Here is a 25,053-nt window from a genome sequence, read left to right as displayed (position 1 = left end):
TACTCTAAACTTTTCCATAGCAGCTGCACCATTTCATAATCCCACTGGCAGAACACAACAGACCCAGACTCTCCACATCCTTGTCAATATCACACACATATACTGGTTAGCCTAATGTATGTACAATGATACATTTTTTTACTTTCGTTTTTTATACTTACAGACGACAAGATTTTCACGTTTGTTGGCCATTTGTATATTTTCTATGGATAAATGCCCTTTTACACACACACACACACACACACACACACACACACACACATCTTTAAAACAAACAAAATCCACTTTAGATGCACAAATTATACATATATGTGTATATATATATATATTTCATTTTCTGTAGAATAGCAACAAGTAGCTAGAAGTTAAAAACTTTACAGGAGTTTTAAAACAAAAATACTTAGGAATCAACTTTAAAAGCATGTATAATATCTATAATAAACATCTGAAAACTATAAAACATTGATTAAAAAATTAAGTAAGACTCAGTTGGGCAGTGGTGGTACATGCCTTTGATCTCAGCACTTGGGAGGCAGCACTCTGAGTTCGAGGACAGCCTGGTCTACAGAGTGAGTTCTAGGATAGGCTCCAAAGCTACAGAGAAACACTGTCTCAAAAAACAAAAAACAAGAAAGAAAAAAGTAAGATTCAATTAAATATATACGTTAAGTCACAGTCACTTCTTTTGATATGACAGTATCACTTGGAGAAACCGTTGTGTCTCCTGTGCTTAAAGGAATTAGACTTGAATTATGTATTTGGAAGTCAATAGCTTATAAATAGAATTTGAAATCATTAGACATTACAGAAGAATGAGATTAAAAAAAGAGAGATCTAATACTGCTCCTACATAATTCCTTTATTTAAATGCTAGAAGGAAAAGACATCTGTTAGGACAGAACAGGAAGAAAAGTTTGCAAGCCAGGAACTCTTATGAACTGAACTCTTTCTCCATCCTCATAAACTCACATGTGAAATTAACCGTCAATGAAGCTGGATTCAGAGACAAAGCCTTTGAAAACCTATTTAAAGTTAAATGTGGTCATAAGAGTGGAACCAAATCAATGAGGACCAGTGCCTCTTAAGAACAGAAAGAGATCCCAAGGATGCCTATGAAGAGACACTAGGTCATGCAAAGATTCAGGAAGGAGGTGGTAATCTGGAAGCCAGGTAGAGGCCTCAAGAGAAATCAAAACTGCCAACATTTTCTTCTTGGCCTTCTAACCTTCAGAACTTTAAGAAATTAACACCTCTTGTTTTAGTCACTAATTATTTAACTAGTTAATAGTGGAATCAGAAGACAGTCACATTAGGAGGAAAGGTTCATAACGTATGTACTAGATGAAAAGACTTTGGTCTAGAATATAAATGTAGGGGGCAGGAAAGATGGCTCAGTGGTTAAGAGCACTGGCTGCTTTTCCAGAGGCTCTGGAACCAACATGGCAGCTCACAATCATCTGTACTTCCAGTTCCAGAGAATCAGACACCTTCTCATGTGGGTATGGCATGTATGTAAGGCCCAGATACATGCAGACAGAAGATCCACTCACATAGAAAAGATTATACATAATTTAAAATTCAGTAAGAAATCAAGGAACTTAATTTTTAAAACTGTCCAAAGATCTGAACTGACATTTTACCCAAGAAGCTCTATGAATAGTTCCAGTGTATAAAACAATGCTCAGTGCCAGTGGTTATCAAAGAAACAGAAGTTCAAGGCAGAGGACCGCTTCCAGTCTCTAGAAAATGTTGCATGCAAGAAAGCAGTGTCAGTGTAGAGGCTGTGATGCCCTGTGATCTTCCAGACCAAAGGTATAATCAGAAGGCATTTTACATGGATATGAGAGAACAAAAATAAGACTGGGGTGTAGCTCAGTGACTGAATATTTGCCTCATATACCTGAGACAGTGGGTTTGATTTCCAACAGAGATATATGTGAGCATGTGTGTATGTATGTATGTACATGTGTACTGGGGTATTTCTATTTGGCAGTGAGGATGCAATGCGAAAGCTTTTTTTTACAGATAGGACTAGAATGTGTAAGTAGAGCAAGAGTTAATGAAAAGTCAGGAGCTACAGACAGTAACTCCAGTCTTGAGGAATTTTGACGTGAGGGAATAGATAACAGAGAAGAGAAATGTGGCCCTACATGAAGAGAAAAAGTTTTGTGTTTTTATCACTCTGAAAATAGAAGTAATTTTATTTGTCCATTAATACAATCTCTCTTATATACACAATACAATACTGTATGGAAAAGCAGTCATTTGACATACTAAAAGTCACAGGCGCACAACAGAAGTGAGGGGATAAGCTGAGGGACTGGACTATGTGTCACTAAACACTGAGGAACATTACTGTTCGTGAAACTGACAGCAAAATCTTTCTCAGAGTTTGGATCTTGCTATGAACCTCTGACTGGCCTTCATCTAACTATGAAGCTGCCTCAGCCTCCCTAGTGGGACTCCAGGAGTTTGCCACCCAGGAGTTTGCCACCATGCCCAGCTGGATTTAACTATGAAGCTGCCTCAGCCTCCCTAGTGGGACTCCAGGAGTTTGCCACCATGCCCAGCTGGATTTAACTATGAAGCTGCCTCAGCCTCCCTAGTGGGACTCCAGGAGTTTGCCACCATGCCCAGCTGGATTTGGTGGAAGTGGAACATGACTCTACCTTCCATCAATTGATTTTCAAGGATGCTAGCCCACCCCCGGTAAAATGATTTTAATGGAGAACTTGGCTATACAATATTCAGAGTATCCAAAGCGTCAACAAAACACACTTAACTGTGTAATTTCATGTTATGAGGGAAGGGAGAAAAATATTACCCTAATAGGAACCCCCATTGCCAAGGAAACTCCATAAGGAAGTGGGAGAAAAAAGCAGCTGAACACGCTTCTACGAGACACGGACCGAATGACAACCTCAAACAAACTGCCTTCAGATGCTTCAAAGCCTGGAATAGAAAAGGTTGCATTTAGACAAATTTACAAAGGCCAACAAGAAAATAATCAACTAAGCGAACATTGTAACAAAGCATTTCTTTAAAGGCTGGCAACTTCACACTTGTTAATGTGCTCTTACAGAGACTTCCAAGACTGACTTCTCCCTGATTAGTTCCACCTTCTTTAATATTCCCACTGCACACTACAGTGATATTACCCCATTGGATTCCCCCCCACCTATTTTTTTTAATATTTATTTATTAGGTATACAATATTCTGTCTGTGTGTATACCTGCAGGCCAGAAGAGGCCACCAGACCCCATTACAGGTGGTTGTGAACCACAATGTGGTTGCTGGGAATTGAACTCAGGACCTTTGGAAGAGCAGGCAATGCTCTTAACCTCTGAGCCATCTCTCCAGCCCCAGTGGTGAACTATTTAATTTAATAGTAATAATAAAAAATACTAACATATCACAGTAAAAAAATTAATCTATTTGTTTGAAAAAGAAATACTTTCCTATGTTGTTAATGTTTCAATGATGTCACAAGTGATAATTATTTACTCTCTTAGTATCAATTTCATTAAATCTATACATGCTTTCCACACTTGGCTCTGTAGCTATACAAATATTGGTATTTGTCTGCATGACTAGTCCCCTTTCAATAATTCAAATGGATTTTTGACCTCCAGGTTATACTGTTTCAAAAAATATTTTAAGACAGCATTTCCAATAATGCAAAGTTAATCAGGAATGTATTTCTAGTTAGTGATAAGACAAATTATTGAAATTTTAATCTCTCTTTTAAAACAGAGAGACAAGGAAGCTTTTATAGGATTACCTTGTCCTTTCTTAACTGCAAGCAAACAGTCCCCACGGAAAAGTTTCTCAATGAATAGTGGTACTGCCTAAGGTGCATCTATTTCCAAGCATGTTACTGGGTTTCATCACTAATAAAGATCTTATAGTGATTTTTCTCTTCATATAAATAATGATGGCTGGAAACAGAAATTATGAAACCAGTATTTTGGTCAAGTCTTTGATTATTACCTTAGGATTACATGCAGACTCAGAACAGCTGTAACAAAAATTCTAGTTCTTTTTATTTCTGTTATTTTCTTTTTTAAAAAATGGTTATTATTTTATGATTTATTTATTTTTACTTTATGTGCATTGGTATTTTGTCTGCATGTATGCCATCCAAGGGAGTTAGATCCCTGGAGGTAGAGTTACAGGAAATTATAAGCTGCCATGTGGGTGCTGGGAATTGAACCCAGGTCCTCTGGAAGAACAGCCAGTGGTCTTAACCACTGAGCCATCTCTCCAGCCCCTTCTGTCATTTTCTAATATGTAAAAGAATTTTACTCAAAATTGAATAGGAAACTTACTTGTGGGTCCAGTCCAAGCCCAGCTCGTATTAGGATAATAGTAAGGGCAGTGTTTCTTAAAGCTGAAGACCATGTGGTAGGAATATGGACAAACTCATAAAGAAATGGGACATTCCTGATGGTGAATCCAGCCAGTAACATCCCTAAGAGGGGAGGGAGAAAATCAAAGTAGAAAACAAAGTATATCTGATTAAGTTAATGTTTCCAAGAGACCACAGGGGTAGGCTGCGTCCAAGCAGAGGAAGTGGGACGGGTACAGGAGTGTGAAGCACAGTAAACAATTCAGTGATGCTGGGACATGAGGCGCAAGGGTGCAAGGGCAGACAATAGGCAGAAGCCAGTATGGGAGAAATCTTCTCTTTGGCAGAGTCGGGGGGCTATGGGAAGCTTTCATAGAGAAATTGATGTAAGAATATTATAGTTTTTTATGTGTTGGTCTTGGTGAATTCGTGACAAAACAGGCCACAGAGACCAGTAAGGAGGACATGTCATTGTTCATAGAAAAGTAGGAACAGCCCAAGTTGTGGAGGAGGTGGTAAAGACTCAGTGAGTATTAAGAGAGGTTTGGATACAAGGGTATCATGCATGTTAAATGATACTGAGATAATCTCTGCAGATGGCACTTTGACTATTTAGATGTACTGGTTACTTAGAAAACATCTGACCTCACAAAAAATTTTCCCACTAATTTTCCTGTCCACCTGGAGAGTCACAGAATAAAAGGATAAAGAAACAATACATAACACAGGAGTGGCAGATGCAGACACCCACACGGCGTATTCAGCTATCAGAGGATATTAGTGCCCCATTCGTCATAATCGTCATAACATGTGCAATGCATTAGCTACATGACATGTACAAAACTTCAGCCTTTTTAAAGTTTTCTTTCTTCTAGAATGCATTTTAAACTAAGCTTAAAGCTTACTGAATAATAAAACAACACAAATCATATAGAGGACTTTCAAATTATTTTCATAAATAGACTATAAAAATGTGTGTGTGAAAAATAAACCTATATGAAAAAGTTACATAAACACATATAGTAAATAGTAGAAAATGTTCAAAATTTACAGTCAACAAACAATACAGCTGATTATATACTTACCAATAAGAGGTGGAAGGGGGGGCACTACAGGTATTCTAATGACTTCTAAAATTTTCCCCCCAAGAAAGGCACTGTAAAAAATAACTAGAAGTCCAAATAAATTTCCACCAGGGAGAACATCTTGACCCATAAGGGACCAGAGTAGAATCCATAATATAATGAGTGTAACTCCTGAAATATAAAAAATTTACATCTATATAGACATAAATACATTGACCAAAATGAATTTTATCAAATATATTAGTATGCAGACTTATATAGCTGTGCACAGTATAGATTAATATTGCATACTGTTATAGTTAGTTATTAAGATACATTTCAGAGTCCCTATCAGTTTATAGGACAAGTCTTAAGCAAATTATTTTTTTTAGAAGCATTTTAAGGGGGCCAGGTAAAAATGCTTGCCATAAAGTCCAATACTCTGAGGTCATTCCCTGGATTGACTGAAGGGGACAATCAGAACCTTCCCCACAAGACTGTTCCCTGACTCAATAATGTGCCATGGCACCCCTGTCTTCTCATTACACACACATTACACACATGCACGGACGCGTGCGCACACACACACACACACACACACACACACACACTAAAACAAAAAATTTCAAGCTCTGTGAATTGTTTTCCTTTGTACCACTGGGAATTCAACCTAGGGTCTCCACATGCGAGACAAGTACTCTACCACTATTATTCCGGGATTTTGTAAGGCACAAAGGTTTCTTGTAATATCTTAGTATTTTTGTTTTCTTTCTTGTTTTAAGGTAGAGTCTGGTTTCCTGCTGTGGCTCACATCTAATCCCAACACTAGCACTTCCATGGTGTGGTGGTTTGAAGAGGAATGGCCCCCAAAAACTAAATGTGTTTGAATGCTTGACCCATAGGGAGTGGCACTATTAGGAAGTTTGACCTTGTTGCAGGAAATATGTCACATTGGGGGTGGACTTTGAGGTCTCATATGTTCAAGCTATGCCTGGTATAGCACAGTCTCCTTCTCCTGCTTGTGGATCAAGATGTGGTATTCTCAGCTCCTCCTCTAGCACCATGTCTGCCTGTACACCTCTATGTCCCACCATGATGATAATGGACTAAACCTCCTAAACTGTAAGCTAGCCCCAATTATATGTTTTCCTTCATAAAAGTTGCTGTGGTCATGGTGTCTCTTCACAGCAACAGAAATTCTAAGATAGAAGGTGGTGCCAGGACTGGGATATTACTGCAATAGTCCTGCCTATGCTTATGTTTGGGGTAATGTAAACTTTGAGATTTTGGGTTAGGAAAGCAGTGGAGTGTTCTAAGCATTAATGGGTCATCCTAGTAGAAACATGGAAGGCAGTAGTGTTGAGGGTGATTTCAACTGTGGGAGCACAGCTAAGGAGGTTTCAAAGGAGAACATTAACATGTTACGTTTTGGCATAGAATGTGGCTACTTTTCGTCCTTGTCTGAAAAGTCTGACTGAGGCTAAAGTGAAGAGTTCTGAACTAATTCCAATGGCACTGGAAATCCCAAAACAGTCTAGCATTGACTCTGTTGTATGGTTATTAGTGGTCACTCTTATACAAATCACGCCTTTAATCCCAGCACTCAGGAGGCAGAAGCAGGCAGATCTCTGTGAGTTTGAGGCCAGCCTGGTCTACAGAGTGAGTTCCAGGCCAGGCTCCAAAGCTATAGGGAAACCTTGCCTCAAAAAAAAAAAACCCAAAAAACAAACAAACAACAACAACAAAAAACAAAATCAACCAACCAACCAAACAAACAAACAAAGGAAAACAAACTAGCTGAGCAGAGAAAGTTACATAATGTACAATTTGAGAGAAAATGGGTACCAGGAAGTGGAATGGGCTAAGTCCTGTGTTTGAGGAGATAAAAAGATTCAAGATAAGTTTGATATTAAAAGGAATAAAGAGAGTGGTGTCCTCAAGACAAGACCCCACCCAGCTAAGCTTCCAACTTGTGAAAAGTAATTAAAGAACAGCTTAGGTCCAAGCATGGAGGCCCACACCTTTAGTCCCAGCACTGAGGAGACAGGCAGATCTCTGAGTTCAAGGCCAGCCTAGTCCACAGAGCAAATTCCAGGACAAACAAGTTTAGGCAATGAAGGAAATCATGGACAACTGAGAGCTGATTTAAGATGTAATTGAATGAAGGGATCATGTTCCAGCCCTAGCCAGCAGTAGAACTTGGCAGTTTCAGCCATGTGATTCTGTCATCAGAGTCAAGGAGAGAAGAGAAGAGTAACTAAAGAAAGCTGCTGAGGCCAGGCATGTGTCCCTGCATGGAAGCCTATAGAGGCCATTGTGTGAAGCTGTGAAGGTGAAGTCTGGATTGTTTTGTAGACCCCAAGGTGTTGGAGATGCCAGAGCCATGGGATACCTGCCACAGAAAGCTGCTAACAGGGAACAGGACCAGCCCAAGAGGGAGAAGTGTGCTGTAGTCAACAAAACTGAAAGAAGTTGGAGATCTGAAATAAGAAGACATATTTTCTCATAAACAAGGCAGGAGGAGAAAATAAACTCACCTCAAAGTATGCCCTCACCTGAATAAAATGCCCCTCCAAATTTCTAGAAGTCTACTAAGTTTTATAACAAGCACATACACAGTGAACCCACGAGAGAACAAACAACAGTGACAGAAGACACTCACAGAAGACATTAGGTACTAGGAGCCATGGGATAGAAGTATCTCACCATTCAAGAAAAGGAAGACTGAAAAAGAGAGGTCTTAGGAACTCCTGGCTCTTACCATGTTCCTAATATTTTCCTTCTAGAAAGGCTATAATATATATATACGTATATATATTATAATATATATGCCCATATATTTTCCTATATTTAATCATATTTCACAAAACCTTATTAATTTCATATCCAGTAAATAATAAGTACTTCTTTTTAAACAAATCTATTTGATATTCTGTCCAACATCAAGTATAAAATCTCTGAGTTTAATTTTGTAGAATATTCATAAAGAAATAAAAAAAACAGGGGGCTGGAGAGATGGCTCAACACTTAAGAGCACTGCCTGCTCTTCCAAAGGACTCAGGTTCAAGTTCCAGTACCCACATGGTGACCCACAGCTGTCTGTAACTCCAATTCTAGGGGATCTGATACCATCATACAGACATACATGCAGGCAAGACACCAGTGCACTAAAAATAAATAAAATTTTAAAAATAAACAGGAAAAAAACTCTTCATGAATATTTGGCAACAATAAGATACAAATTTTATATAAGATCACAGTTATTTTAAAATCTGTGGCCTAATGTTAAGAACCTTAGTATGAGCCGGGCGGTGGTGGCGCACGCCTTTAATCCCAGCACTCGGGAGGCAGAGGCAGGCGGATCTCTGTGAGTTCGAGGCCAGCCTGGTCTACAAGAGCTAGTTCCAGGCCAGGCTCTAAAGAAGCTGCAGAGAAACCCTGTCTCAAAAAGCCAAAAAAAGAAAAAAAAAGAAAAAAGAACCTTAGTATGGCCAGGGATAATATTACTTCTAGCTAACTAACACCATCAAAGGAGTCTCCAACAAGAATCTTCAATTAACAGTTTCTAACCTCCAAATTTAACACAGAATACATGGAAAAGAATAAACTACAAATCAAGTAATACTTTGGTTTTAAAAGGATAAGGAAATATTTGTTCTGTCTACATATGGATCAGAACTGAGCTTGCTATCTGAGATATCCATCTTACACAGCGGCCTTATGATCTGCATCTTATTAGGCACATGTATTTCTCATTTTCTCCCCATGTACATTTATTTCACATACCATCTGTAATTACTTTATTGCATATTCCTCGTGGAGGACAAAAACTATTTGTACTTCTGTTCACCTGTTGTTTCGTTTCCTTCGTTTCCTCATGTGGAATATCAGCAGGATCATTGGGATTCTGAAGGAAAGCAACAACTCTTAACAACTGTACTCCATAATTTTATGAATGTAAGCAATCTCTACATTTCAAAACTAAATTCATGGGGAACACATATCACACTCTTCAGAAATAGGGGATGTAACAGCAGGCTACTTTGAAAGAAACCAGACTCCTATGCTGATACGGTTGCCTCTCCACCATCAGTATCACTCACTATCTATATACTGAACAAGTGAGCCACTAGTGCAGGCTCAACAACTAAACCTGTCCACCCTTTCTTTATCTCCCTCAGATTAATCCCCAAAACTTTCCTGAAGTGAAAATATAACTAAATTGCAAATTTAAATATGAAAAATAACATAATTTAAAAATGAGAAAAATCAGAGGCCACATCCTCAGAAATTGAAGCTTGCTGCCACTAATATTTATATATAACATATTGTGATAATTTATGGGATATGCCAGTCCTCCCTCTCAACCTTTGAATGCTAACGTAATTATGAAACTGCTGATTTAGTGAACTATGGTTTGTGAGAATGAACGGAAGCGTCTCCTGATGTAAACAAACAGTTCCCACAACAAGCCCAGAGTTAACCTTGGAATAGTGACCTCTGTGTCTACGTGTCTACGGTATCACTGTCATGACAGACAAGCGGCAAGTGGGTGTACATGCATGTCACCCGAGTGCGCTGCTCACACTCTGAGTGCACTTCTGCAGAAGTGTATAAAGCTAGGCTGCATAGATAACCGAGGCCCAGAGGGTTAGAATGAACGGCTATGGTGGAGCCAACAGTGTACCTGGCTGCTAAGTACACATTCTGCAGTTCTTTGAGACAAAGTTCTCAGATCTAATGACCAGTCTGTTGTATTTGAGAGTAGAGGTGTTTTCTGGAGTCTACATCACTGTAAGGAATGCTGAAAACACAGCAGCTGGCTTTTATTAGGGTTATGGAAAGTCACAAGTCACACACAGTAAATCAAAGCATCCTACATTTCAGAGTGTACAATAAATGGATATAAAGTAGGATAAATTAATTACAGATAAAGTAATGAGAAGCAAGGTGGGATGTTTATAATATTACACTGTACTTTCTGGCTTAAGAATTGTTGGAATCTCTATTGAAAAAATAGCAATTTATAATTCTAAATATAAACAATTATTTAGTAAAATTAGACTAACAAATGACTTAATGGTTTACGCTAAAAGCTTAGAAGACAACCCCTAGCCTCTGGTTTCTTCAAAATACATAACCTTTGTTGATTTCAATTGCTGAAATTTTCTGTCACACAGAAGGAAATAAGCTGCATTTGCCTTATTCCTAAACCCTACCCAATCTAGGTCCAGAAAACACTGCAGTACTTCCTTTCACCGCCTCGTCCTCTCTGCTCATTTTTTTTAGAACCCATTAAAATTTAAGCTACTTCAAAATTAAACTGTTTTCAGTTCTTACAGACATATCTAAGAGAAATCTATATAAAAGAACCAAACATTGTTTTGCTCCGTAGCCTGGGATTTCTCAGTGAACAGAAGACTCCGTTTCAGCAAGGCCAGTTGTCTGACAGATGGGTTTCTAGGCTTCAGTTGTCTCTGCTCCCCGGTGCTGAGAAAAAGTGCATGCACCATGCTTGGCTTTCCATGTGGGGCTCAGATCCGCATGCTCTCCCAGTGAGCCATCTCCCCAGAACTCTACATGGGTTTAGACATCCCATATTACAATAGAGATTTATGTTTTCACCTGAGGAATTGTAGCTGACTGAGCTGTAGCTGACTGAGAAACTGCTGGTTGGGAATCATCCTCTATGTCTGATGCTGTGTTGTTCATGCTAATATTTAAAAGAAAAATAATTTGAGAGAAAAGGCAAATCTATAAATCCATATGAAAACAAATTTGGTGAAGGAACATTAATATTTAAATACTAAAGTTTTATCATAGCCAAGTCAGAAAAAAACCCCGAAACACTCACGTAAGGCCAGTCAGACGGCTCAGCTGCAAGAGCTGAGCTGGGAACTGCATGGTAGAAGGAAAGAACTCACTTTCTACGTGCGCTGTCACATGCACACGCGCGCGCACACACACACACACACACACACACACACACACACACACACACTATTAAAACCTTAAAATATCCTCTTAAAGTTATTAATCAAAGCCACAAACTCAAGCTTAAATTTTTTATTATGTTTATTTATCCATGTGTGCGTGGAGACCAGAGGATCATTTGCTGAAGTCAGTTTTCTTCTGTGTGGATCCCAGGGGATGGACTCAGGTCATTCTGTTTGATGGCAAATGCCTCTACTTGCTAACCATTTCATTGGCCCAAAGTGCCCAAGTTTTGACATGGAGAAATATATTATTTCTCAACAATTTCATAATAATGGGCAATATATTAGAAGCATGTGGGAGATAATCAGTTCTTTATTTCAATCACTAACTAGTGTGTTTCACGCCTCTGTGAGACTTCAAGGAAATTAAAATGATATTGGTAACCTTCAAAGTCCAGCTCTCAAGGTGACTCGCAGGGTTCAAAGAAAAGCTCTACAGCATAGTGAAACTGAGCTTAAGGGTTTTGATCTGAGGGGTGTGGAACAAACCCACACACACGCTGTTCTAGTCATGCTCTTTATTGTTCTGTCTATTTTTCTGTCTTCTAATTCTCTTTTCTCAGCTTCAATTCTCCCTTGCTTCTTTGTTCACCTACCTTAAATATACATTTTTTTCACGAGGCTTGAGTCAAGAAGACAAAAGGCTACAAGAGTTACAGCTCACAGTCAAAGTGCATTCCTTTTGATAAGGGATAAGAGCAGAGCCATTTACCATGGTAACACATAGTCGGGGACACGGTGCTTGGCACCTTCCCAGGCAGTGGCAATGAAAATGTCTCAACCCTAAAAATGGATTCTCTTATCCTGTTTGCAACCCCAGAACATAAAAGGGGGGGGGAGGGGACCTTGTGACTTTTGGTTGTAAGGCCAAACTAACTTTTGTAGCCACACAGCCTAGGGAAATTGCTGGGAACTCTGCTTTTGGGGCTGCATGAGCCACACATAGAGTCATTAGCAAACTTGCTGCCATAGGGATTCTTGACAATGATGATACCTGAGGAATCTCCAACAAAGCTCCACTATTGCATCCACCTGGGACCAAAGCCAGTGTCACCTAGACACATAAACAGTCTTCAGGGGGAAAGTCTCTCATTTTGAAAGTCACTCTAGAAAACTGTGAGAAGCAGCAGATTAATCATATACGCAAAAATCAGCATACAGATAAATAAACCATGGAAAACCAGGGCAGCACACATCTCCAAAGGTAGTAAGAAGGCCAAAGTAAAGGAGGATGAGAGAGTGTCAAAGACTTCAAAACAATTCCAGGAAAATTCAAAACACAAAAGAATACATAGTGTCAATCCTAAAAAAAAAAAAGAGAAAACAATTTATCACATGAAAAAGAAATTCAGTAAAGAGAGGAACCACAAAAAGTACCAAGTAATTAATCTTGGATCTGAAATACTCAATACGTGAAATTAAAAAAAAAAAAAACACAGTTAAGAGTTAAGTGTAACTAGAACTTTTTAGTGTTCAACATCCCTAGCAATCAGGAAGTGTAAATTAAAATGACTTTCAGATACCAACCCACCCCAGTCAGAATGGCTAGCATCAAAAAATCTGATGACAAATTTTGGAGAGGATATAAAGAGGAGCCCTAATTAGCCATTATGATACAGATGAATGGACAGTGAATTGTGATACACAGACAAAAAAGAATACCCTTTGGGTTCAAAGCAAATGAAATCTACTGGAAAATGAATGGCCTTGGAAATTATAATATTAAACAAGGTCACCCAAACACAGAAAGAAGAGCCACATGGTCTTCCTATGCCGATTCTAGCCTTTAGTATATACATGTACATATGCAAACAGCTGTCGGCATGAATGTAGCATAACATTTAGAAAGGAAAGCAAGAAGGATGGAATATGGGAAAGGAGCATGTGAGTCGTGAGTGATGGAATGTGGAAAAGGAAACATGAATCGTGACAGAGAACATAAGCTAATTGTTTTTCTAGTTTTAATTTTGTCAAAACTTCCCTTCCCCTCTGTAGTAGATACATGAAAAATGTCATTGATAATAAAAGTGTAAAACATCCACAAAACTCCATGGCTTCAGAATGGCTGTTGGAACTGTTTACGAGTTGAATAAAATGTATAGTTTGGGACTAGGCATGTATTTGAGTGGCTACCTTAATATAGTTATATTAAGTAATATATATATATATAAGTATATATAATATAATATATATAAGTATAAATATAGTGAAACTTTCACTTCTGAGTTCATTACAATAAAGAGATTTTATTTTTAAAAAAAGATTCACAATAACAGACTAGGTGTCAAGTAGTAGAAAGGATTTATGAACCTGATGCAGCTCTTGTGAGATCAATTAAATTTAAAAAAAATCAGGGCATGGTGGGACATATCTCTAATTCCAGCACTTGGGAGGCAGAGGCAGGTGGATCTCTCTGTTTGAGGCCAGCCTAGACTACAGAGCAAGTTTCAGAACATCTAGAGCTACACAGAAAGACCTTTTCACAAAAAACAAAACAAGACAAAAAACACTTAAAGTTAACAATGAAGTCAGCACCATCACCAAACAAATATTTGTATACTTAATTTATGGATGTTTCAGAAGAAGAGGGAAGGCATAGAAAAAGTATAAAATGTAATACAGAAACAAAACTTGAGAAAGATATTATGAATGCTTGGACCAAAGAATTTCAAAGAATTCCAAACAGACTTGATCAAAAAGGTCCTTTTTGGGATAATAATAAAAAAACAAAGGACAAAGGACAAAGAAACCATCCTAAAAATAGAAAACCAGTAGCACATATATGCTGTGGGACAATGCTCTTGTACAATGTTAAGGATTTGCTACTTGTATTAGTTTAATAAAATGCTTATTGGCCTGTTGCTAGGCAGGAAGTATAGGCAGGGAGACCAGATTAAGAGAATTTCAGGAAGAGGAAAGGCAGAGTCAGTCACCGCCAAAGGAAGAAAGATGAGAATGCTGCACCAAGAAAAGGACCAAACAATGTGGCTAAAAATAGACAAGAATTATGGCTTAATTTAAGTTGTAAGAGCTAGTTATAATAAGCCTGAGCTAATAGGACAAACAAGTTTATAATTAATATAAGTCTCTGTGTGTTTCTTTGGAACTAAATGGCTGCGGGACTGGGTGGGACAGAAACTTCCATTTACACATACATGAGGAAATCCCTTAGACACAAAGTAGATTTCTCAGTAGAATTTTACAGGCCAAGAGAATAAGGTGACATATTCACATTGCTTAAAAAAAAAAAAAAAAGTGCCAAGATGGGTGTGACAGACATCTGCTATTCCAGCACTTAGAAGGTTGAGACAGGAGGGTCACATGCTTGAGAAGCCTGTACTATAACAAGACCTTGTTTCAAAATGAGCAAATACTGCCAACTAAGAATAATTATAACCAGTCATACCTCTAGAAGTTAAGTATTTCTACGACAAGCAAAAACTCAGGAAACTCATTACTGATGTGGGATTCTCCTCTGTATGCGGTGAATATGTTTTATTACCATTGGTTAATAAAGAACTATTTTGGCCTATGACAGGGCAGAATATAGCTAGGTGAAAAAACTAAACTGAATGCAGGGAGAAAGAAGGTAGAGTCAGGCAGATGACATATAGCTGCTGAAGGAGAAAGATGCCCGAAACTTACCAGTAAGTCACAGCCTTGTGGCAACACACAGACTAATAGAAATGGGTTAATTTCTATTAGATGTGAGAGCTAGCTAGAAATATGCCTGAGACATCAGCCCAACAGTGTTGTAATTACTATAGTTTTTGTTTGATTATTCGGGTCTGGGTGGCCGGGAAATAAAAAAGCAGTCTCCATTTACGCATTATTACAAGACAGGCAATACTTATACTCCCTAAATCCCAAGAGTTTAAGGGATCCTACATACAGAAATAAACAATAACATACCATAATTAAAACACATAAAAGTATAAAATGCACTAGTAAAGCAGATACACAAAAGAGAAAATTACCAAATCTTATCAAAACAGAACACAACCAAAGATAGACAACAGGAGATAAACATAAAGGATATATAAAACAATCAGAGAAAAAATTAATGATAGAAGCAAGCCTTTACCTATTGATAATAATTAAAAAGATTAAATTTCTAGATTAAAAGCTTTGTGCTCACTAAATACACACACAGACACACAGACACACATACACACACACACACACAGAGAGAGAGAGAGAGAGAGAGAGAGAGAGAGAGAGAGAGAGAGAGAGAGAGAGAGAGAGAGCGCCAGCCACTGGCCCCAAAACATGCTGCTCACAAGAAACTCAAATCATTAGTGAAGACACCAACCAGGTCTGGAAGTGAAGGGATGGGAGAAAATATTTTATTCAAGTCAAAAACTAAGTGGAAGAGCTCCACATTATATACTTTAAGACAGAAACTGCAATGAGACACAAAGGTGTAACCATGTAATGATTAAGAGCAATCGTTAAAAAGAGGATGATGTTATTATTGTAAATATATATGCACAAGCCTCCAATACCAATGATATAATACTTCCAGCAAAAGCTGGAAGCTCAGTGTTCCACTTACATAAAAACAAACCTCAATTAAGAAACTTCAAAATTAAACAAATATGAACCTGACAGACATTTTTAGAACCTTTCATCCAATGGATGAAGAATACTCATTATTCTCATCATGGAATATTCCCAAGGATAAGCCAAGCCATAAAACAAGCCTCAACAAATTCAAAATGTAGAAACCACAGCATATGCCTTCTCCAAAGACAATGGCCTAAATCTAGAAAGCAACAAGAGGAGTTTTCTTCTTTTAAGATTTATTCTTATTATTTTAAGTTATGTTATATGTATTTATATCTTCATGTGGGTTTGTGCATGTGTGTGCATGTGCCAGCAGAGGCCAGGGATGTTAGATTCCCCCTAGAGCTGGCTTCATAGTTGCTCATGAGCTTTCTGACATCCATGACCTACGTGCTAAAAGCACACACTGGAGAGATGACAGTATCTACAACAAATGGTGCTGAGAAAACTAGACGGCCACATACAGAAGAATGAAACTTGACCCGCATATATCATCTGCACAAAAAGGAACTAACTGAACCAAGAACCTAAATAGGAAACTGTCAGAAGCAAGCACGGGCAGTTCCCTACAGGATATGGGTGTAGGAAAGGACTTTCTGAACAGGGTCCTAGAGGCCCAGGAACTAAAGTCAACAACTGACCAGTGGGACCTCATAAAACTAAAAAGCTTCTGTTTGGTCAAAGAAACAATTTCATGAAGAGGAAGCCAATGGAATGGGAGATGTACCTGTATATCTATCCAGAATACATAAAGAATTCAGGAAACAAAGACAAAAAAAATGACTCATTCAAAAATGGGTTTAGGATCTGAACAGAGAGTTGTCAAAAGAAAAAGGAAGTGAATGAAGGTTCCCACCTCCCACATCTTCTCCAGCACTTACTGTTGTTTTGCTGATCTTTGTCATTCTGATTGGGGCATGACGAAATCTCAGTTGTTTTGTTTTTTACTTCCCTAATTACAAGGGATGGTGAACATTTCTTGAGATTATTTCTTAGCTCCTCCTCAGGCAGGAAGTTTTCAGGTCAGATCCAGGTCAGGTCATCAAGGCACTGTGCCTAAAGTGTCCTCAGCACTGGGGATTTAACTTCCACCTCTGGGATGCAACCAAGGGCAAGAGCAATGTTTTGGAAGTCTCTTGGACAACCCTGACCAACAATTTAATGGGGGGCAGCTCCTCATGCCTGGTGTTGGAGGTTTTGTTAGATAGTCTATAAGCATTATCATACCAGATGAGAAATTTCATTTAAACTCTATATGTATAAATATATATAAAACATATATATATATTTTGGATGGATAGATAGATGGATGGATGGATAGATAGATAGATAGATAGATGGATAGATAGATGTGATGCCTTAGAACTTTTTCCCGTAATTACTAGGGATGATGAACATTTTTGAGATTCGGGGATTTGACCTCAGGTCATCATGCTTGCAATGAAAATGTTCTTACTCACTGAGGCATCTCCCCAGCTGCAACCTTTTAGTTTTTGAGCCATGGTCTCTCACTGAACCTGGGGCTTACCTAATGGCTAGACTGGCTGGCCATCTGTCTTTACCCTTCCAGCTAGGGTTATAGATGCACACTGGCATCTGTAGGGGATATGGACCCAAATCCTGGTTCTTTTGTTTGCACAACAGGCATTTTTAAGACTAAGCTATCTCCCCAACTTCTATATGTACCTTTTATAGGCATGACAATGAAAATGGAGAATAAATAGTAAGGACTTCTTTTGGTATTATTCCACAATTATTTGATTCATTGAATTCAATTTATCCCTGCAGTAAACAAGTATGAGAAATGGCCTCTGTAGGTGCCAACTGCATCTCTCCATCAACCAATTTAATCATTCATGGGGTTTGAGGTACTGTGTGAAAAAGTATGCATATGACTGGACTCTGTTTCTAACTATCAAATATGCAAAAAAACAATCTTAAAGGAAACCACTAAGCATTCTTTTGATGATATTAAAATTGCTCAACCTACCTGATCTTTCAGGAGTTTGTTTGCAGTCTTAAGATACCTTGCGTTCCTGCAGAGAACCTTACAACCTAGGTAACAAGCTTTTAAGGCATCTTAAGAGGGTGGTGTTCCAAGAACAGCGCCACCACCTGCGTGTGCAATGACAGTCCTTAATCCTTCAAAGGCATTGATGTTAATTGCTCGCCCGCTGTGATGAAGTCCAAGAGAAATCCGGGTCAGGGGAGTGGGGAAAGGAACGAAAGCCTTCTGAAAATCAGAAGCCAATCCTGGGACACATCTGCAACTAGAGGTGCACGTGACGCTTTATCGTCCCAGATTCGCCATTTTGTATAAACAGCGGCTGCCCAGTGGATTAATTTTGCTGTCAGTCTTGATGGAAAGATCTCTTCTTCCTTACTTGCAAGGGCTGTTGAGAGAAAGAAAAATCAGAGACACGCGTTGAGAGGGGAAAGAAATGAGTCAGGAAGAAGCCGGAAGAGGGCTTCCAGTGTGATGGAGCCATGCGAGAAGGGACGAGAAGGGAAGGGAAGGACGAGGCCTTCCTTAGCTAACGAACGGGAGGCCACAGCAGGAGCGGTACCGGGGGCCTGGAGCAGAAGGATGGAGAAAACTGGGCGAACCTACAATCCCTTTAGCAAGTCTCACCGGCCCAGGAACCCAGCAACCGTCGTCCAGAAGCCTCGCGCAGGGCGTCAGGACAGCCAGGGACCCAACCTCCAGGACGGAAACGGGGCCGGGATTTCCCGGAAGCAGTAGGGCGGGGCCCGGGAGCGTGGGCTCTTAAAGGACTTCCTGGTCAGGAACGTGGCTCTGAAATTCTTAAATTACATGGATTTTGATATTTCTTTTAGCCTTATTTTAAGGCCAACATCTCTTCATTTTGGTTTGTTCATTGTTTTTTTTTTTTTCTTTTGGAACAGGTCTCATTGGCATCCTGCTTCAGTCTCCCAAGTGCTGGGGTTATAGGCGGCTTCACTAGGTCCACTGGCTTCAAACCCAACTCTAGATTCTGTGATATAACCGGAACTGTTTTCATTTCTCTACTTTTCTTGTTAGTCGAATTACATAGGAATTCTCAGGAAGGGCCAAAAAAAATCACCCCTGTCAATACTCACCTTCCACCATCTTGGCCACCCCTGAAGAACAGGTGTTACTTGGTTTACAGACAGAAACGGATGGTTAAAATGAAACATTTGAGAACTTCATGTTATTGTGATTGCTCCAAACGTGATAATTAAAACTTAACATGATATACAATATATGCTGTATGTAAGAATTTACAGAGGTTTTTTTTAAAATCCCTATTCTCCCATGTTCATGGATGTCAAAGTGTATATTTGAAGTTAGAAAGGTACTGTAAACAGAAAGGTAAAATGAAATGTCTATCTTGTAAAAAAAAATTTAAATTTATGAGACTATCAACCATGTTCATGATGCCTGCTGTTCATGCTCGCTGGGTTTTGGATTTACATTAATACATTCCTAGTATGAAGGCATATTTGCAAAGAAAATATTTAAAGTGCAAAAATGACTTTTAGGGTTCATAAAACAGAATATCAGATTCTATAATTCTTTCCCATAGAAGTGCTCTTAACACTCTACTCAGGACCCATTGTCTCTCCTCTGGAAATAATTTGAATGGCCTCAACCACCCGGTTTGCATACTCTCTGAAGAGATTTATAAATTGAAATTTGGAGACAGTGGTAGTAGCGCACTCCTTTAATCCCAGTGCTTAGGAGACAGAGGTAGGTGGATCTCTGTGAATTTGAGGCCAGCCTGATCTACAGAGTGAATTCTGGGATAGCCACGGCTACACTGTGAATCCCATCTTTTAAAAAATTGGGCGAAGAGAGTGTGATGATAAAGGCCAGCCAAGAGCGGCATGAGGGACAGGTGACAAAGAGAGGTGGGTGAAGAGTGGTCTGGGATCAGAAGGTGCTGGAGTTGAGCTTTTCCTAGGGGATATTTGTAGCTTTGGCATCCCAAGTAGCCCCATCCTCATTCTTTCTGGGATTCACACATTCTCTCTTCTCTACCCATGTGATCCACGTAAGGCTGTCCTCCCCTCTCAGCTCCCATACTCTAACAGTGCTCCAGGGATGAGAACAGGGCAGCTAATGAGACAGCCTCTTCCCCTCTGAAGAGACAGTTAGGGTGTAGTGTTTATGGAAACTGCTGTGAAAGAGGTCTCTTTTCTGTGGGGCTGCTAAACCTGGACATTGACAATCCTTGTGAATCCCAAGAAAAATCCAAAGAAGAATTAATAGCCAAAGAGGACAGGACAATCTCAATATAGAAAGATAATGTTTCAGCTACAATTTGACAACCACATTATTGGAACATCTGGAAGTGAAATATTTTTCTGTTAGGTAAGTCAATAAGGCTCCATTTTAAAAAGCCAATTTAAGTTGTGCTTCCTTTACTCAACGCCAGTTGAATGCTTAATACATGTTCCATAGTTGAAGAGGTAATTGCTCTATTTGTTCTTTATATCAAGGTAAAGCAGTCTTTTGCCTTCTTTCCTCTCCCCCCCTTTGGATTGGGGTATATAAAACAAATGGAAAATAACCTTGAGTAGATTCAGTATTCACTGAGTTGCCCTCCCTACTCTATCCTATGTCTCTGTCCATTTCTTCTGTATCTCTGTTTTTTCTACCTGCCATTTCTTAATCCTCATGCTTCCCTCCAAGCACGGACGAATAAGCTGGGCAGGACCTGGCTGGTGTTGTTGCCCGGACATGGATACTGCACAAGGAGAGTGAGGAATCAGGGGACATGGGTGGTCTTTGTGCCACCCAGGGTCATGGTGATGTCCAGGTCTGCGCCGCTGCCATGGGCCATGTCTGAGTCTGTGACCCTGATGTAGCTGTGGTTGTCTGTGTTGATGTTCATGGCTCCTGTTACCACAGAGGGCTCTGTGGATGCCCAGAGACTGGGCATCCACCTGTGATCATGTCAGTCCAGGGGATGTGGGAAAAGTGGTAGGATGACCAATCCACCTACCACCCAGGCTCAGAACCAGGCTATCTGTTGGCTCACACCAACATCCACACCATCTATGAACCGCTGGAGCATGTGAAGGGGCTGGACCTGCAAATCCAAAGCTTCAGGATCTCTACAATGTACAGCAACAATAGGATATCCAAGAGGAGTCCCAGTAAGAGCCCACTGTCAAGGATGTAGCAGAAGCCAGAGGACTCAAAACAGACCAATGACTCATTGTACTGAACACTTACAAGTAATGATGTATGGACTCAAGGGACTACTGGGTGACTCACTGTGTCACACTACAGCTTTCACACTGAGGGGTGTGTGTGTGTGTTTCTTTTAAGTTTTATTTTACGTTGGGGGGAGGTTGCAAGGGCAGAGGGCAAATATGAAAGAATGGGGAGATGAATGAGGTCACACGCAGGATGCATGTTATGAAATCCACAAAGAATCAATAAGAAAAGTCTAAAGATAAGGGGGTTATAAACAGTAAACAAAGAAGTCTAATTATCCTTATTTACAGATGATATTATTGTGTACACAAAAGATCCTGAAGACTCCACCAGAAAACTCCTAGATATAATACTTTCAGCAGAGGCAAAATGCAACATTAACATATAAAGATCAGTAACCTTCATATTAACAAATAAATATAATACTGAGGAACAAGAAAGAAATCCCATTTGTAATTGCTCAGTTGTAAAAAACCTTAAAAATAAACTTAACCAATAAAGACTCTTTTTTTAAAAAAAAAAATCAAGAAACAAATTGAAGATACCAGGAGGTAGAAAGCTCTCCCATGTTCATGGGTTAGAAGAATTCGCCTTGTGAAAATGTCTACATTGCCAAAATCAAAATACAGACTCAATGCAGTCCCATTAATAGCCCAAAGTCATTCTTCAGAGAAGGAGAAAAAATGTAAAATTCAATCATAAGAGCCCGTGGAGAGCTAAAGCAACCTGATCAAAAATAACAATGATAGAGCTATGACCACACATGATTTCAAGTTTCACTAGACAACTACGGTAAGAAAAACAGCATAGTACCAGCACTAACAGAAGTATCAAATAGAATATAATACCTATCTAGTTACTGCCACCTAATTTTTGACAGTGAATCTAAAAATACACACCGCAAAAAAAAAGATAACTTCTTCAACAAGTGGTGCTGGGAAAACTGGATATTTGCAAATGGAAGAAGATAGATCCTATCTCTCACCATACATAGTACCTTTGACCATAATGTAATGAAAGAAAGTGTTTTTTTTAATATTTATTTATTATGTATACAATATTCTGTCTGTATGCCTGCAGGCCAGAAGAGGGCACCAGACCCCATTACAGATGGTTGTGAGCTACCATGTGGTTGCTGGGAATTGAACTCAGGACCTTTGGAAGAGCAGGCAATGCTCATAACCTCTGAGCCATCTCTCCAGCCCCCCAAGAAAGTGTTTAATCATAGTTTAAATCTTGTCTCAGAGAAACAAGAAACTGGAGGAAAACTGACTTAGGAGAACTTTTCATATATGCTTCTCATAGCTCAACTAAGATGATGAAATAATTTTCTTTAGTTTATCTACGTCCCTGTCTTTTGTTTGCATGTGATACTTAGTGAGGTTGAATGTCCAGGAAACGGCAGGCAGAAGACGGTGGGACAACATGCAAGGAACCCAAGGCGCTGGACCTTCCCGTAATCCTTACCCTGAATCCAGACTGTTTTGAGGGAGGAAAGGAAAACATCCCTGTGGCTAAGGTCTTGTTCTGACATTAACTTGCCATGTGCAGTCAGGTCTAGCACATATACACCTTCAGCTGCAGAACGATGGCATCCTGGCTACACTGGCCTGGGTACCATAGAGCACACCCAGCTTGGTTGGAAGAGTTATTATATAGGTCATGAATGTTCTGCATAAACTGGGGTACTCGATACATGTTGGGCACACTTTGTTACGGCCTCTTGCACTGTGAAGGCTACAAAAACAAAGCTATCAAGTTCCTTGCCTCCTTTGTTGCTAGGTCTGGCCAGCCACACAGATCTGGCCTTGGAGATACAGGTTGCACTTTCTGAGGATTCCTTTCTTGAAGGAGAGGTGATGTCTCTCAGAAGGTTCTGGCTTCTGCTCCTCTTTCTGAGCAGCAGCTGCGGTGTGGGTTTGAGAGTCGGATGCACACGGGCAGGACAGAGCAGAGCCATACAGGGAGCTGGTGCTTCAAGGCCGGCTCGGGATGACTCCTCTGCACTCTGTGGCTGCACAAACTTCCAGTCATTGCTTCTCCGTGTTTGTTTGTGTTTATTTGCTGCTGGTATTACTTGGAGCTGAGTGATTCTTAACAGTCATACTAGTTAGGGATTAAGAAAGAGGATGGGGACACAAGGAAGAATAGAAAGAAGAAGAGCAGTGGCAGAGGAGGAAGGAGAGGAAGAGCAGCAGGAGGGGGAGGGAGAAAGGAGGAGGAAGAAGAGGAGGAAAAAGAATAGGAAGAGGAAGAAGAAGATGAAGAAGAAGAAGAAGAGGAGGAGGAGAAGGAGGAGGAGGAGGAGGAGGAGGAGGAAGAAACACCAGTCTAGGTATGTTGTTTAGTTGCCTGAATGTTTGTCTTACATGCCTCGGGCCCTGGCTTCAGTCTCTAACACCCCATAAAGTCCCACATGGTCGTACATGCCTGTAATCCCAACATAAACAGATGAAGGATGACCACAAATGCAAGCTTATCCCTGACTACTTAGCAACTTCAAGGCCAACTTGAGTTACATGAAACCCTTTCTCAAAATAGTAGGAACCAACCACCAGAACAGTTTTTAAAAACAACTATGGTATATCACATGTAGCTGAGTAAGCAAGACCTACAAAATGGCAAACCTACCAGAGACCTTATATGGAAAAGCAGGTTAAAACAGTAGCTATGCCGAGGATGTAGCAAGGGGTGGGGTGTGGGTGTAAGTCTAGTAGCCCAGTCTAGTAGCTTGCCACACCCCTGCCAGATAAATGTCATCTTATTACAGAATACACTCAGAGGAACGGAGGGGTCAATGATAATACTAGTGGCCGTTTCAGTTCTGCCCAGGTCTTTAGATTCTCCCTTTGTCTGTGTAAAGCTCTTGCTGGTTGGCTGTGTTCTCTCCTGTTTTACAAAGCTCCTCATGCTGAGTCCTTGCTTTAATAAACATGTCTCTTCTTCAACTTTTGAGCATTCGGGAAGAGACTTGTCAATAAGAGAGTTCGGTAATTGAGATTAACTCCAGTCCCCCCATTTTCAAGATTGTTTTCTTCAGTCTTGCTTCGTGTTGGCACCTTGAACAATAAGTGTTGCTCTCCAAAACCCCAAGTCACAAGGTACTACATATACTTGCTTGGGTCATGTCTGGTTTATAGGATGCTGGGGTCAGCATTTGTAGTCATACATGCTGCCCAGTGTTTTACCAGCTAAACTGCATCCCCAGTTTTACTTAAACCTCTTTTATTTTTATTTATTTGTTTGGTTTTTCTATGTTTCTTATTTTCTTTTAAAAATCTTCCTTTTTATTTATTTAAGAATGTCTTACTAATAGTGTATGGAGGTTTATCCATTCACTTGTGGGAAGATATTTTGATTGTTTTTATGTTTTGGCAATTATGAACACCAGAAACACACATGAATAGCCTTTTGTATGTATACATTTGAAAGGAAATACATTGAGCCAATCACTAGAACACATTTTTTTTTTTTTTTTTGGTTTTTCGAGACAGGGTTTCTCTGTAGCTTTGGAGCCTATTCTGGAACTAGCTCTTGTAGACCAGGCTGGTCTCGAACTCACAGAGATCTGCCTGCCTCTGCCTCCCGAGTGCTGGGATTAAAGGCGTGCGCCACCACCGCCCGGCACTAGAACACATTTTAAATATGTTTATATCACTAAGAAACCATCAAATTGTTCTCAAAATGCCCACACTATCTGCACTCCTATCAGCAGTGGCGGGGGGAGGGGGGGAACTGTTGACCATATCCTTGCTAGAATTTACTGTTTGCGAGTGTTTTCGATGTTTCTCATTCTAACATAAGAACATAGCAAGCAGTATGTTATAGCTTTTTATTTAATTTGTCACTTTCCTAATGATACGTGGCCA

At 39.7% G+C, this 25,053-nt stretch overlaps 1 protein-coding gene across 1 annotated transcript in view; it reads right to left on the bottom strand.

Moving 5' to 3' along the window:
• Positions 1 to 18,064, bottom strand: part of Slc9b1 (solute carrier family 9 member B1) — a 39,556-nt gene extending 21,492 nt beyond the window's left edge. The window contains exons 1-6 of the mRNA XM_038311343.1: positions 17,966 to 18,064; positions 11,039 to 11,126; positions 9,200 to 9,320; positions 5,435 to 5,605; positions 4,330 to 4,472; positions 2,825 to 2,952 (exon numbers count right to left, since the gene is read on the bottom strand). Coding sequence (XP_038167271.1) covers positions 2,825 to 2,952; positions 4,330 to 4,472; positions 5,435 to 5,605; positions 9,200 to 9,320; positions 11,039 to 11,125 — 650 coding nt within the window. The 5' untranslated portion in view covers position 11,126; positions 17,966 to 18,064. The remainder of the gene's footprint in view (positions 1 to 2,824; positions 2,953 to 4,329; positions 4,473 to 5,434; positions 5,606 to 9,199; positions 9,321 to 11,038; positions 11,127 to 17,965) is intronic.
• Positions 18,065 to 25,053: the final 6,989 nt, after the last annotated feature.

This window comes from Arvicola amphibius, chromosome 14, assembly GCF_903992535.2.
Source record: "Arvicola amphibius chromosome 14, mArvAmp1.2, whole genome shotgun sequence".
In the NCBI taxonomy this organism is placed as follows: Eukaryota; Metazoa; Chordata; class Mammalia; order Rodentia; family Cricetidae; genus Arvicola; species Arvicola amphibius.
The sequence above is the reverse complement of the archived record's forward strand: the minus strand, read 5'-3'. Positions and strand labels throughout refer to the sequence as shown.